General features: G+C 34.9%; 1 protein-coding gene across 1 annotated transcript in view; it reads right to left on the reverse strand.

Annotated features, from left to right (window-relative positions):
• The window catches only part of LOC132559138 (DNA excision repair protein ERCC-5-like), a 29,297-nt gene extending 14,833 nt beyond the window's left edge, over positions 1–14,464 (reverse strand). Inside the window, exons 1-7 of the mRNA XM_060223747.1 lie at positions 14,375–14,464; positions 14,059–14,175; positions 12,017–12,192; positions 7,757–7,956; positions 7,442–7,499; positions 2,963–3,097; positions 444–1,440 (exon numbers count right to left, since the gene is read on the reverse strand). Coding sequence (XP_060079730.1) covers positions 444–1,440; positions 2,963–3,097; positions 7,442–7,499; positions 7,757–7,956; positions 12,017–12,192; positions 14,059–14,146 — 1,654 coding nt within the window. The 5' untranslated portion in view covers positions 14,147–14,175; positions 14,375–14,464. The remainder of the gene's footprint in view (positions 1–443; positions 1,441–2,962; positions 3,098–7,441; positions 7,500–7,756; positions 7,957–12,016; positions 12,193–14,058; positions 14,176–14,374) is intronic.
• Positions 14,465–14,600: the final 136 nt, after the last annotated feature.

The following is a 14,600-nucleotide window of genomic DNA, read 5'->3' on the forward strand; positions in this document are numbered from 1 at the left end:
CATTCTAGAATGATCTATCCAGGAATTCTCCACAAATAATCATTAACTGTAAGTGTTTAAGTCAGTTTTCTGATCAGTCCCAACTCCCAAATGGATAATGCTTAACTTGGAACCAAGGGGAACATATATATGAAATTTGAAAATAATCCATTAAGTATTCATCCAGAATGGCAAAAAATCATGTTATGACAAAATCCATAATGGCTGCCTCTTGGCCATTTAAATAGCTTATTTTCCGAAAAATCAACAATGCATAACTTGGGATTCCTTACCACAGACAAAGGTCAATTTGAATAGCCTTCCATATAATTTCCAGCATACAGCCCACAGGGACTACATTTTTTAAAATCTGGATGATACTATTAGCATGCTGATCCATTTCTGATATAAGTAACATGTAGGAGGTTTGGGAAACAGAAAGTGTTAATGATAGAAGACTGTACCTTCAGATCTGCTATCATCACATGCAACAGCAGCCTCTACCTTGTGAAGTCCTTGCTGCTGCTGCTGGTAATGGATTGTACTATCAAAATTCAATCTTGGTTTCTTTACTACTACATCATCATCACTTGAAATCAAAATTGGGACACCACAGTTGTCCTTGCTAGCGGATGGTCTGGATTCTTGACCGTTGGACAGATTGGAGGTTTTCATCGGTATCATGTCATTTTCTACCTGACAAACTGATTCTTTTTGATTTGATGAAGGTTGTAAGCTGCTTTTGATATGTGTCACATTTGTAGAAGATGGATCACTGGAGTGTTCTGCAGATTGAGACAATTTAAATGGATCTTTTGGTTGCGACCTATCTACAATGGCAGGTCTATCAATATCACGTGAATCTGAAACATCATCATCAGAAATCTTTTGGAGTAATTTGTTTTTCATGTTCAATACTTCACTAAGAATATTACTTCTGCACTGCTGGTCAACATAGGGTCCAGTACTTGTGTGGTCATCTGTTAAAACTTGTTGAGCATTTACCACGTTCTCGGTAATTTCTACAACATGAGTCATGTTCTCAGTAATGTCTACAACACAACTTTTCTTGGATACCACTTCCATATCTCTATTATTTCCAATTTCCTTGTCGCTTTCATTTGAAATGTTATCCATTATTTGTTTCATCTTGTTATCTTCTTCCTGTGCTGTTGCAAGTTCTGCCTTTAATAACTCCTCTTCATATTCATTTGCTTTGGCTAATTCCTCCTCTCTTCTTTGCTTGCCAGTCCCTTTAATCAAAACAAAGTGGGACTTGTCTTCAGAGATAACTCGTTGAGATTGTATCACCGAGTCACTATAATAATCATCCCCAAGTGTCAAACTTATCTCTGACCTAGATGGAGCATTCATTTCTTTACGTACTTGTTCAATTTTTGAAGCCAGTTTATTCTGTTTAAGTATTTTTGCCATCTGATAACTGGAAAAATCGAGTGAATCCTGCAAAAAAAAGAGGAAAAAGATAGCTACAACTGTATCTGGGTCACCTTGGGTTCCTAATTCCTTGTTGAAAAGATTAAGGTTTACTTAAAGGAGCCTGGATATTCCAATTTCACTTTTCTCTCTTTGTACACATCACCAAAGCCTAAAGGAGAGATTTTAGGCATGTTAATATAACAATTTCATTTTTTTTTTTAAGTATTCAAATAATATCAATTAAGAGTACACAAGTCTATAACAATGGCATTACTGTAACCTTGGTAAAATACTAGCCGCAATATACCACTCGGCTAGAGAGAATTTCTCTTTAGCTCTCTGGTAGGTTTAAATATCTCTAAGAGGTAGGGCTTAATATCTCTAAGAGGTAGGTCTAAATATCTCTAAGAGGTAGGGCTTAATATCTCTAAGAGGAAGGGCTTAAAATCTCTAAGAGGTAGGTCTAAATATCTCTAAGAGGTAGGTCTAAATACTTCTAAGAGGAAGGGCTTGATATCTCTAAGAGGTAGGGCTTAATATCTCTAAGAGGAAGGGCTAAATATCTCTAAGAGGTAGGTCTAAATATCTCTAAGAGGTAGGTCTAAATATCTCTAAGCAGTAGGTCTTAATATCTCTAAGAGGTAGGTCGAAATATCTCTAAGACGTAGGTCTTAATACCTCTAAGCAGTAGGTCTTAATATCTCTAAGAGGCAGGTCTAAATATCTCTAAGACGTAGGTCTTAATACCTCTAAGCAGTAGGTCTAAATATCTCTAAGCGATAGGTCTTAATATCTCTAAGAGGTAGGTCGAAATATCTCTAAGACGTAGGTCTTAATACCTCTAAGCAGTAGGTCTTAATATCTCTAAGCAGTAGGTCTTAATATCTCTAAGAGGTAGGTCTAAATATCTCTAAGACGTAGGTGTTAATATCTCTAAGAGGTAGGTCTAAATATCTCTAAGAGGTAGGTCTAAATATCTCTAAGCAGTAGGTCTAAATATCTCTAAGCAGTAGGTCTAAATATCTCTAAGAGGTAGGTCGAAATATCTCTAAGAGGTAGGTCGAAATATCTCTAAGACGTAGGTCTTAATATCTCTAAGGTCTAAATATCTCTAAGCAGTAGGTCTGAATATCTCTAAGCAGTAGGTCTAAATATCTCTAAGAGGTAGGTCGAAATATCTCTAAGAGGTAGGTCGAAATATCTCTAAGACGTAGGTCTTAATATCTCTAAGAGGCAGGTCTAAATATCTCTAAGACGTAGGTCTTAATACCTCTAAGCAGTAGGTCTAAATATCTCTAAGCGATAGGTCTTAATATCTCTAAGAGGTAGGTCGAAATATCTCTAAGACGTAGGTCGAAATATCTCTAAGCAGTAGGTCTTAATATCTCTAAGAGGTAGGTCTAAATATCTCTAAGACGTAGGTCTTAATACCTCTAAGCAGTAGGGCTAAATATCTCTAAGAGGTAGGTCTAAATATCTCTAAGAGGTAGGTCTAAATACCTCTAAGCAGTAGGGCTAAATATCTCTAAGAGGTAGGGCTGAATACCTCTGGTAGGTCCATTTTTGCAGATAAGTTGTACTTCCGTTGTTCCTTCATAGTTGTGAGAATCTCATGCTTCAACTCAGATGGCAGGCTACAGAAGTCAGGGGAGTCAACATCTATATCATCCAATTCATCTTCCTGTAAAGCAAACAAGCGATTTCAGATTCACCAAGAAATGACTTAATAGAAAAGTGGCACTTTTCAAACTTAAATTCAACATTAACAATTTCTCATTGATATGCCATATTTTTCGGATGATATGCCACAACTTTTTCCTATATACCAGTGTGGCTTACATGTGGATGGAAAAAAAACAACAAGAGGCCCAATCATTTAAATGTTTCAACAAATTTGATCCCTGTGGCCTTGAATATAAGTCAAGGTATTTTCTTTTTGCAAACTTTGTCAGGCTTCATCCTTGGAGCCTACCAGCCAAATATCATTCCTGAAGGCCTTTTAGTTCATGAGAAGAAGTCGTTTAAAAGTTTTAACAAAATTTGACGCCCTGTGACCTTGAAGATAGGTCAAAATCATTTCTTTTCATAAAATTTGTTGGAATTCATCATAGCAGCATACCAGCAAAACATCATGCCTCTAGGCCTTTTAGTCATTTAAATGTTTTAACAAATTTCACCCTCTGTGACCTTAAATGTTAGTCACCGTCATTTCTTTTCGTAAACTTTAACATGATTCTTACTAGGAACATACCAGCCAAATATCCTACTTCTAGGCCTATTAGTTCCTGAGAAGAACTTTTTCAAATGTTTTAACACATTTGACCCCTGTGACCCTTCAGGCTAGGTGAGCTAAAATGTAGCATACCAATATGAGACTGTACTCCTTTTTTCACATGATTGGAAGATTGCAATAAAATAACATTCTCACGATTTAACAAGAGGCCCAGAGGGCCTGTATCGCTCACCTGGATCTTTATGACCGACAGTACTATATCTGTGCATATGTTCTAGAGTAGATGCTTAAAGCAATATGACAAATTACTCCACATAGGTTCTGTCCCTTAGTAGTCAGCCCCCCTCATCTGTGCAATGTTGAATAGAGACTTTCTTTTGATGTTTCCAGTTAAATATAATTGATAGCTTTCTTTTTAAAGAAGATGGCCAAACAATACAGCAGAAAAACTCTTAGTTATAGCTGGACGGATGACCCAGGACAGCAGAAGCTTACTTGCCCTTTAGATCATTGTTTACAAACACAGATACAACATATTTGAGACTTGCACAAGTAAACATTTATTAAATATAAAGACAGGAAAAATTAAGGTACATGTAATTATAAACGATAATCCTAACTCAAAAACAATAATAAAATGTTTCGTGCATATCATTAGTGATGTCTCCATGGTCAGCAAGCCCCGGTTACTGGAGATATACTGATAACAGAGATATACTGATAACAGTTTACTGTAGGCCTATGAACACTGCATAGCAAATGGGATCAACTTAGAATTTCTTATTTATTTCTGAAGAAATTTAAGTCAAAATGAAGCTCTTGCAATTCTCTTTTCAATCATGTTTTCTGTATTTTAATGCTGTGAATAGAACATAAGTAATTGGCTAACATGTAGTTTTTCACATTACTTAGCTCAAGCCTCTCAGACCTCCAGGGGGCTTTGCCTAATCTTTTTTTGGAACAGTGTGACATCACTGTGAAAGGTCTTTATAATTCATTCCAAATTATGCTAAGAAAATTCCCAGTCAGATATATTCCTTTAATAAGTCATTAGAAGGTTCTACATATTTGTATATAAGCCTTTGTGAAACTTTTACTGGCCACATATGATAGCCTTTGGTCAATCAGAAGTTGTTAATGATTTTACCAAATTTTAACCCCAATACTTTTATGGGTTAAGCTAGTTTTACACACACTATGTGGGTTCTATAAAGGGAACCTTTTAGCCAAATATTATGATTTCAGGCCTCTTGGTTAAGCAGATATTGTTCAAAGGTTTAATGCATTAGACCGCTGTGACCTTGAATATGGGTCAAGGTCATTTCTTTTTGCAAACTTTCTTCGGCCTGATAAAAGGAACATACTTGCCAAATATAATGATTCTACGATTTTTCGGTATCTCAGAAGAAGTTGTTTAAAGGTTTAAACACCTTTGACCCCTGTGACCTTGAAGATAGGTCAAGGTCATTTCTTCTAACAAACTTTGTAGGACACCATAAGAGGAACAAAGTAGCCTAATATAATGAATCTGGGCCTTCCGGTATTTTGGAAGAAGTTGTTGAAAGGTTTTAACACATTTGACCTCTGTGACCGTGAATATGGGTCAAGTTCATTCTTTTTTTACAAACATTGTTGGGCTTCATAACGGATACCTGATGTAAAGGTCTGATGTAAAGGATATCTGATGTAAAGGATATATTTTGTCAAGGTCGGATGTACAGGTCTGATGTAAAGGATATCTTCTGTAAAGGTCTGATATAAAGGATATCTGATGTAAAGGATATCTTCTGTAAAGGTCTGATATAAAGGATATCTGATGTAAAGGATATCTTCTCCAAAGGTCTGATGTAAAGGATATCTTATGTAAAGGATATCTGATGTAAAGGGTATCTGATGTGAAGGATATCTGTTTTAAAGGATATCTGATGTAAAGGTCTGATGTTAAGGTCTGATGTAAAGGGTATCTGATGTCAAGGTCTGATGAAAATGATATCTGATGTCAAGGTCTGATGTAAAAGATATCTGATGTCAAGGTCTGATGTAAAGGATATCTGATGTCAAGGTCTGATGTAAAGGATATCTTCTGTAAAGTTCTGATATAAAGGTCTGATATAAAGGATATCTGATGTGAAGGCCTGATTTTAAGGTCTGATTTAAAGGTCTGATGTAAAGGGTATCTGATGTAAAGGTCTGATGTAAAGGATATCTGATGTCAAGGTCTGATGTAAAGGATATCTGATGTCAAGGTCTGATGTAAAGGATATCTGATGTCAAGGTCTGATGTAAAGGATATCTTCTGTAAAGGACTGATATAAAGGATATCTGATGTAAAAGTCTGATGTAAAGGATATCTGATGTAAAGGTCTGATATAAAGGCCTGATTTTAAGGTCTGATTTAAAGGTCTGATGTAAAGGATATCTGATGTAAAGGTCTGATGTAAAGGTCTGATATAAAGGCCTGATTTTAAGGTCTGATTTAAAGGTCTGATGTAAAGGATATCTGATGTAAAGGTCTGATGTAAAGGCCTGATTTAAAGGATATCTGGTGTAAAGGATATCTGATGTAAAGGATATCTGACGTAAAGGATATCTGACGTAAAGGTATGATATAAAGGCCTGATTTTAAAGTCTGATTTAAAGGTCTGATGTAAAGGATATCTGATGTAAAGGCCTGATTTAAAGGATATCTGGTGTAAAGGATATCTGATGTAAAGGATATCTGACGTAAAGGATATCTGACGTAAAGGTCTGATATAAAGGCCTGATTTTAAGGTCTGCTTTAAAGGTCTGATGTAAAGGATATCTGTTGTAAAGGTCTGATGTAAAGGCCTGATTTAAAGGATATCTGGTGTAAAGGATATCTGATGTAAAGGATATCTGACGTAAAGGATATCTGACGTAAAGGTCTGATGTAAAAGATATCTGATGTAAAGGTCTGACATAAAGGCCTGATTTTAAGGTCTGAGTTAAAGGTCTGATGTAAAGGATATCTGATGTAAAGGTCTGATGTAAAGGCCTGATTTAAAGGATATCTGGTGTAAAGGATATCTGATGTAAAGGATATCTGACGTAAAGGTCTGATGTAAAAGATATCTGATGTAAAGTTCTGATTTAAAGGTCTGATTTAAAGGATATCTGATGTAAAGGTCTGATTTTAAGGTCTTATGTAAAGGTCTGATGTAAAGGATATCTGATGTAAAGGTCTGAAGTAAAGGCCTGATTTAAAGGATATCTGGTGTAAAGGATATCTGATGTAAAGGATATCTGGTGTAAAGGATATCTGATGTAAAAGATATCTGACGTAAAGGTCTGATTTAAAGGTCTGATTTAAAGGATATCTGATGTAAAAGTCTGATGTAAAGGTCTGATTTTAAGGTCTGATGTTAAGGATATCTGATGTAAAGGTCTGATGTAAAGGTCTGATATATGATGTAAAGGAGAATAAAATGAAACCTGCCAACTTCTTAACAGTTGAACTTGTCAGTGTTTCAAAATTAAATCATATAAAATTCAACATGTTTTTCAATGTCCCAAACAGGGCATTGTCTTTGTTTGTCGTTAGTTTTCAGCCTTGCTAGTTGCTCTCAGGTTTCTAAACGCTTTGTATTGATCTTGCATGATTCAGAAAGTTTGCATTAATATATAGAGTAAATATCTTTTGTTTTTGTTGTTCATAAAGAAATCTTCAAATCCTGGCATCAGTTTTACAGTACACAATTAAGTCACTAGGATATCTTTATCTGCCATTTTTTAACTGTTAAATCTAACATCATTGTAGTTAATGTTACTTACAGCCATGACTTCCTGTGCAGCGACACGTTCTTCCCAACTACTGTTCTCTTCCTGCATCCTGCAAAAAGAAAAGCCAAGTTTGCCTTTCTATTTAGTAAGTCAAACACAAAAGGTTCAAACAAACGTTTGATGACCATCATAGTACAATATTCATTGGTTTATACAAGCCTTCTTTACTTTTCATTCCCCTCAAAGGAAACCTATTTAAACATAATAATGTCCATTCCAAACAGAACCAGATACTGGTACAATACTGGAGAATTTAGAAAAGTTGACAGGTATGGTATGTTTGATGAGAAAAATCCATATCTTTACCTTAAGAATTCAGCAGGAAGGGGAGGTAACTCAAACATATCTCTTGACTTTGTGGATGTTGACAATTGACTTTTTGATGGACCTGCATCATCGCCAAGAACTTCCTTAATAGCTTGGCTCTTCATCAAATTTTGAAGCAACTTCTGGTTTGTCTTTGAACTCTCTTTTTCTGCTAATTCACGATTTTCTCTTCTGAATGCCTGTTAAATTACACATTTTCATCAACAACATACAAGGACATTTTATCCACGACAACAAGACTTTTCCAAGACTCTTATGAGGCAGAATTAAGCATCATAAATTAGTATTTTTGAAAATTTAAAACAAGGTGAAACACCATGATAGTAGATTTCACACCATAAAATGTTGTTTCATCCTGACCAACACAGAAGACAGTTCTGTTTTGTCTACCGATATTATTATTACAATCTTAATGACCCGTCAACAAATAAAAGGTCATAAGGTCAACAGGAGATACACCGATAAAAAAGGAAAAAACACAAAATCTGAAATGGTTATATTATCACAAAAGATTAAAATGGCAGTCATATCTTAAAATATAGACAAACATCTTTCAGATAACCTAGAATTTTACAAATCTCAACAGTTTCAAAAAGGGTCTTTAGACTTGTAGCATTAAGATAAAAAAGGTTTTGAAGTAGACAGAATGTCAATGCCATCCAACAAAAAATGTTTAAAGGTGAATGGCTCATCCTATGCACTAAGGATTACCTTTGCATTTCAATATATATGAATGTGTAAGGTATGTATGACCCATCCGAATATGGACAAGGACAACTTTGTCTCAATGGTTGTCTCTATAGCATGGAGACCACTCACCCATGATTGGTTTTACGGAGTGCAATTTATTATCAGTATATCAATTCCAATCCTCCTGTTACTGAGCTGTTAAAAATTGTTTGATATATGGTTTAAAATAAGTAAAACAAAGTTTAAAAACAACAGACGACAGCAATTAAGCCTTTGCGGTATGATCTACTTTTTGTTGTCTGGTATTCTCATGTGTCCAGGAAATTAACCAGCAAAAAGCAATATGAAAGTTAAAAGCAAGTTCATGATATAGTATTAAGGTATTATGAATGAGAATATTTTGTTTGAATACGTTCAAGGGCGAAATACATAGCTCGTGCTTCCGCCAAGAATATTGAGGCATTGTTCGGTAGCTGCCATCCAATAATGCAGAATTTTTTTTTATATTTTAACAGCAATTTCGAGAAGGAAGAACAAAAGGTGCAACTGTCAGTGTCTGACTTAACCATTTCATGAAGAGAAAAGTCAACTTGAAGTGAATTCAAGAGACAGGGCAGAATTTCTATCCTTCCAAGTGACTGAATTTGGTCGATATCAATATTTTGTGTTTTGTAAAAGAGCTGAAATCCAAATACCGAATGGTGGAATGGTTTTTGTATTGTTTTCAAACAAGGTTTTATATTTTGGATGAAATTTAAGTGAAAAAGAAGGATATGATTTTTGGTGAATGATGTATTGAAAAGCCAATTTATTTCGATAGCTTTATAGTGATGGTTTGTTAGTCTCTACATAGAGGCTTGCTGTGGGTGTGATCTTAAAAGCTCCAAGAGCAAGCCTCAGACTCTGGTGATGAACAGTGTCTAATAATTTGAGATATGAAGGTCTAGCAAATCCATACACAATGAAACCGCAGTCTTATTTTCATCTAATAAGAGCTCTATAAAGTCTTAGCAAAACTTTTCTATTAGCTTTAAGGTATTTTATATATAGAAGGAATGACAATTTCCTGTCGAATATTACACCTAAGAATTTGGTTTGCTCAACAACCAGAATGGATACACGAAAAAGTAGTGTTTTAAGTCATTTCAATATCGAAGAAAACAGCACCCAAGTGCTCCTTCTTTAGAAAAGCCTCATGCACAAAGGTTTCAAGTCTTACCAAATGATCGTTGTACATTACTTGGATTTAAAACCCCTTTGTACAGATGATATGAAGGAAGAAATACAGCTGTTCATTTGGGAATATCTCTCCGTCTCAAGTATGTTTTATCGTCAAATTCATGAACAAGAGATCCCAGAAGGATCTTGGCGCCAAACATTGTTTGATTTTTATATGCACTTTGAAAAAATTGAATCTTTTCCCTTCTTTTCTCTTTTCTGTTTTTGCTCTTAATGATAAGACATTTGAACATTACTTAGCAGAAATAGTGATGATAATCTTCACCTGCCATATCCAAAATGGCCGTCTGGCCTAAAGGAACCTATACATGTACTCAAGAAATAGGGAAAATAAAATTTCAAAGTCAAAATCTATGACATAATCTATAATACATGGGCACAACTAGAGACCAAGTGGGACCTACATTTGAAATTTGAGAGAGATCTATCATTTCCTTTTCAAGAAACAGTGATAACAAACTTCATTGAAAAAATCCAAGATGGCTGCCTGTTGGCCATTGTGTTTTTTTTTACCAGTCCCAAAATCAAATAGGCACAACTAGGGACCAAAGGGAATCTACATATGCAATTTGGGAAAGATCCATCCAGTACTTCTCAAGAAATAGTGATAACAAAATTTTTCACAGATGAAGGGCAGACCATGGACACAGAGCGATCTGAACAGATAAAAGTTTAAATATATTAAACTAAGTATTGCTATAAAAACTTGTAACTTCAATTTTAGACCATCAAATAAGCTTTACTTACAAAAATAATTTGCAGACCTGACAGGACACCAAGTTTTCTTGGATACTGATAAACGAAGATGCATTTTTTCTATCCACAATGATTTTCAAAATACTGTTTCAAGAATTTTATCTCTTGACAATGATTTTTTATTCGCCAGTTGCAATTATGGTGTCCTGCATTACATCAGAATCAGAGTCCATGTTACATTCCACACAAATTAATGTTAGTATATCAATTTTGATATTACAAAATGTTTTGGTAGTTATATCCTTGTCTGAGGAACTTTCAATTGATGTAATTGATGTTTCATTCAGCAAACAAGATTTGGAGATATATTCAAAAGGAGTGGATGTAACAAATATTTTATGATGCCAAATTCCTCCTCTTACACATGTTGAATGAATAACTACCTAATGCTAAGTATGTGTTATATCTGAAAAAAATTCAAATCAAAACACATTCACATAGCAAACGATAAATTTCAGATTAAGTTTTAAAATAACATATCAGAGTTTCCACTAACTCTTTAATTTTCAGCCTAACCCAAAAATTCATTTGACAAACTGAGGAAGGACGATTATGTAATCCCTTATCTGTACATGTAAAAAAGGAGACAGATTTATATAAGTTGTAAAACTTGTTTCAGAATCAAACTCAGATGTGATCGTTCTTATATAAGCCTTTAGTTTATGTACATATCTAAGAATGAAATAATATTTATATAATACATGTAGAGTCAACCCTAAACAAGAGGAAAACTTTCATAGCAGACACCTTGTTACAGCAGACACTTGCTAATGATGAGTTTGATTATTCAGTACGACTTATTCCCCATTTACTGGTTCCTATTCACGATAAATAAATTTTGGGTTATTCAGCATAACAAACCCAGCTATGGGAACAGTTGTGTGAAAATGGCTACACTTAATCAAAGGGAAGTTTCCTTACATCTATAAAATATCAAGGAATTGACGGCATTGTAACTGAATGTCACATCAAACACTTTCCAGTAGCTACATAAAACAGTAAAGCATTGTAAGACACCTAATTTTGAGCTCAACTATTTAATTTCCAGGATGAAATATGGAGTTTTTATCATGAAGATCAATTACATTTTGTATACAAATGCCCAGTGGTCATTTTCCTTTCTTCTTTTCTCATAAATAATGAAAAAGATATGCTCCAAAGAAATCATTCTATAGGGTACACAATACTACTGAAGTGTATCATGTATTATATCTATAATACAATTGTCAGCCTACTTTCATTGTTTTTTTTTATGAGTATGTGTAATAAATCTTCTACATAATTTTGCTTAGTCCTACTGCTATCCTTTAAAGGCAGATTTAATCGGATATTGTCAGTTGAAATTACTTCAAAAGAAAAGATTTCCAAACCAACCTGCCTATTTTTTGGCATATTAGCAGAAACTTGCAGATTATTTTTAGGCGTTAATTAATCTACATGATTCCCTGGTTATTTCATCAGCCTTTCTGTAACAATTTCTGTATCTATTCATAGCTGAACAGTATTCAGATAAATATTCATTTCTTAACAAGTTGTTCACATAGAGCAGCTTACCAGAGTTTGCTTCTTCAGTACTGGCACACCACCATCAAAGACAAACACAGGTTTTATATTGTAGAATAGCAGCTTACAGATCCGAGAAAACAGGACTTGAAGATGAGCATTTGGAAGGGGATTTCCATCCTTGTCCCTCATTCCTTTAACAGCATGGTGGAGCCATATGCTCACATCTAAATTAGAAACTTGTCAAGGCATCAACTGATCAGCATATGTGTTTGGACTACTTGGAAGTTAGAAAGTTCTTGCAGTTGTACATGAAACAGCATCTCTTAATAGCCATCTTTCAGCCATCTTTCGCAATTGACAAAAGTGTTCACTTGCGATATAACAAATACAAACACCACTACATTTCAAACAATAAATATCTATTCATTTTTCTTTTTAATTCTGACTGAACAAAACCTAAACAATCAATGAAAATACTGAAATTCATCCATCCACAACAAAGGTAAGACTATTGTGGAAACTAAGTATAGCATGAACAAATACGATGGCTGTAGAGAAGTCTTGGAAAATGTTGAAAGCGAGAGAGATATCGACGTAACCATAGATAGGAATCTCACTTTCGAAAAGCATACAAATTCAAGTAAATTAAGCAAATAAGATTGTTGGGCTTACAAGACGTAGCTTTGTATATTTAGACAAGAGAACATTCTGCATACTATTTAAAGCACTGGTTAGGCCTTATGTGGAATATGCAAGCTCTGGTCACTGTATAAGAAAAAGAAAATGAAAACAGTAGAAAATGTACATTGGCAAGCTACAAGGATGTCACCTAACATGAAAGACATGAACTATGGACAACAACTGAAGTGATTAAAGTTACCCACCCTGAATTTCAGATGAATGTGTGGAGATATGATAGAATTCTTTAAACTTTTGAATGGTATCTATGACCAGAAAGTTACTTCGGATATGTTGAAATTAAATATGTCCAGCAGCATATGAGGAAATTTGTTGAAACTTGTGATATGACATTGTGCCAAAGACACCAGAAAATACAACTTTTCACATAGAATAGAAGATACATGGAACAGTCTTCCCATACATGTAATCTCAGCTAGATCAACAAACCTTTTCAAAAATAAAATTGACAAGCTCTGAGAAAACCACCCTCTGCAGTTCAGTTTTACAACAAGCTTTGGACCAGATACCAGAAGGATGTCGATTCATTACCCTGTGTTTACGGACAATTCTGAGCTGCATATAGAGGACCAATTGGTCCTGCAGACAGAAACAACATAAGGTAGCATAAGGTAAGGTATAATCTTCAAGGTGTCAGAAGAAGTTTCAAACTATGAAGGAACATTTATATTCCATATGTAAAATATTTTGTCATTAATACAAATAACAAGTAAACTATTAGCAAACACCACACTCATTTAACGCTTTGACTTTTTCATATTATGATGACCAAATACAAAATCTACAGATATGAAAAGCCTTCAATAATTATATTTATCAATGGTAAGGGAACACTGGGGTCAAACAGGTGTGTGAGCACGTATGTATGCACTGAATGGTTAGGCATATAGTCTGACGTACACAGAGTATTATGGGCAACACATGAATTACCTGGAAATGTACGGTGGAATGTTGAAAGCGTTTTCTCCTATGTTTTTAGGTTTGTAGACAGCTTATGACAGATTACTTAGAACCCAGTCACCTTGATGACATTTACTACGTCAGGACGGATTCCTAGGACCCCGTCATCTTGACTGTTGATTCCTTCAAGGAGTGAGATGTGTCTCAACAGGATTTTATTGTGCACATTTAATTGTCTTCAATTTCATGTAGCATTACCACAGTAAAATGATAGCTGCAGTCAGCTATATTCTATATTGAAGTGTTGAGATAAATGATTTATGTTCGTTTGTACTGATGAATTAGAACATAAGGTTGTTTTCAGAGACAATTCAGCATCAGTTCCACCGACACTCGGTTTTCTGTAATTGTTATGTCGTACATCAACTGCTCAAAGCAACATTATTGTTATATGTTATAAACTGCAGCATACTATTTGTTACAAAGGATACCGATTGAAAGTATTTTGCCGTCGAGAGACAAGAGGGAGACTGGTTTACCAGTTGACTGAATAAGCTGCCAGAGGCCTTGCACACCCATTTCTTCTCTCACTCAGTCTTTCTGTCCGTCTGAAATGAAAGATATCCTGTTTAAATATGGTAGACCAAGTTTACGAATATAAATGCAAAATATTTGAATAATATTCTGCCACCACCTCACAAGCCTACAGTATCTAAAGTTTCAAACGGCACTAGTACGAACATCTTTCCCGCGTCAACTTACATAAACAAATCAGCGGACCTCCGCATTATTGCTATTAATAATTACCATTCAAAAAAAAAGATAATCACAATATCGTGAACTACTGTCACGAACAAAGACAACTTATTTAAAGGAGAAAACGTCTATTCATGATTTGCACGGCAAGCAGAAATTCTTCGCAGACTACTTTTCCGGAAATAAATAATCATGTGCGCACGCACATGTCTTGGAGCTTCTCGGAATGTCTCTGGATTTATCACCTCCATCAAACTTTTGTAATGCCTCAGATGGT

Source organism: Ylistrum balloti, unplaced genomic scaffold, assembly GCF_031769215.1.
Source record: "Ylistrum balloti isolate Yb309-2 unplaced genomic scaffold, AGI_CSIRO_Ybal_v1 Utg370862, whole genome shotgun sequence".
Taxonomy (NCBI): Eukaryota; Metazoa; Mollusca; class Bivalvia; order Pectinida; family Pectinidae; genus Ylistrum; species Ylistrum balloti.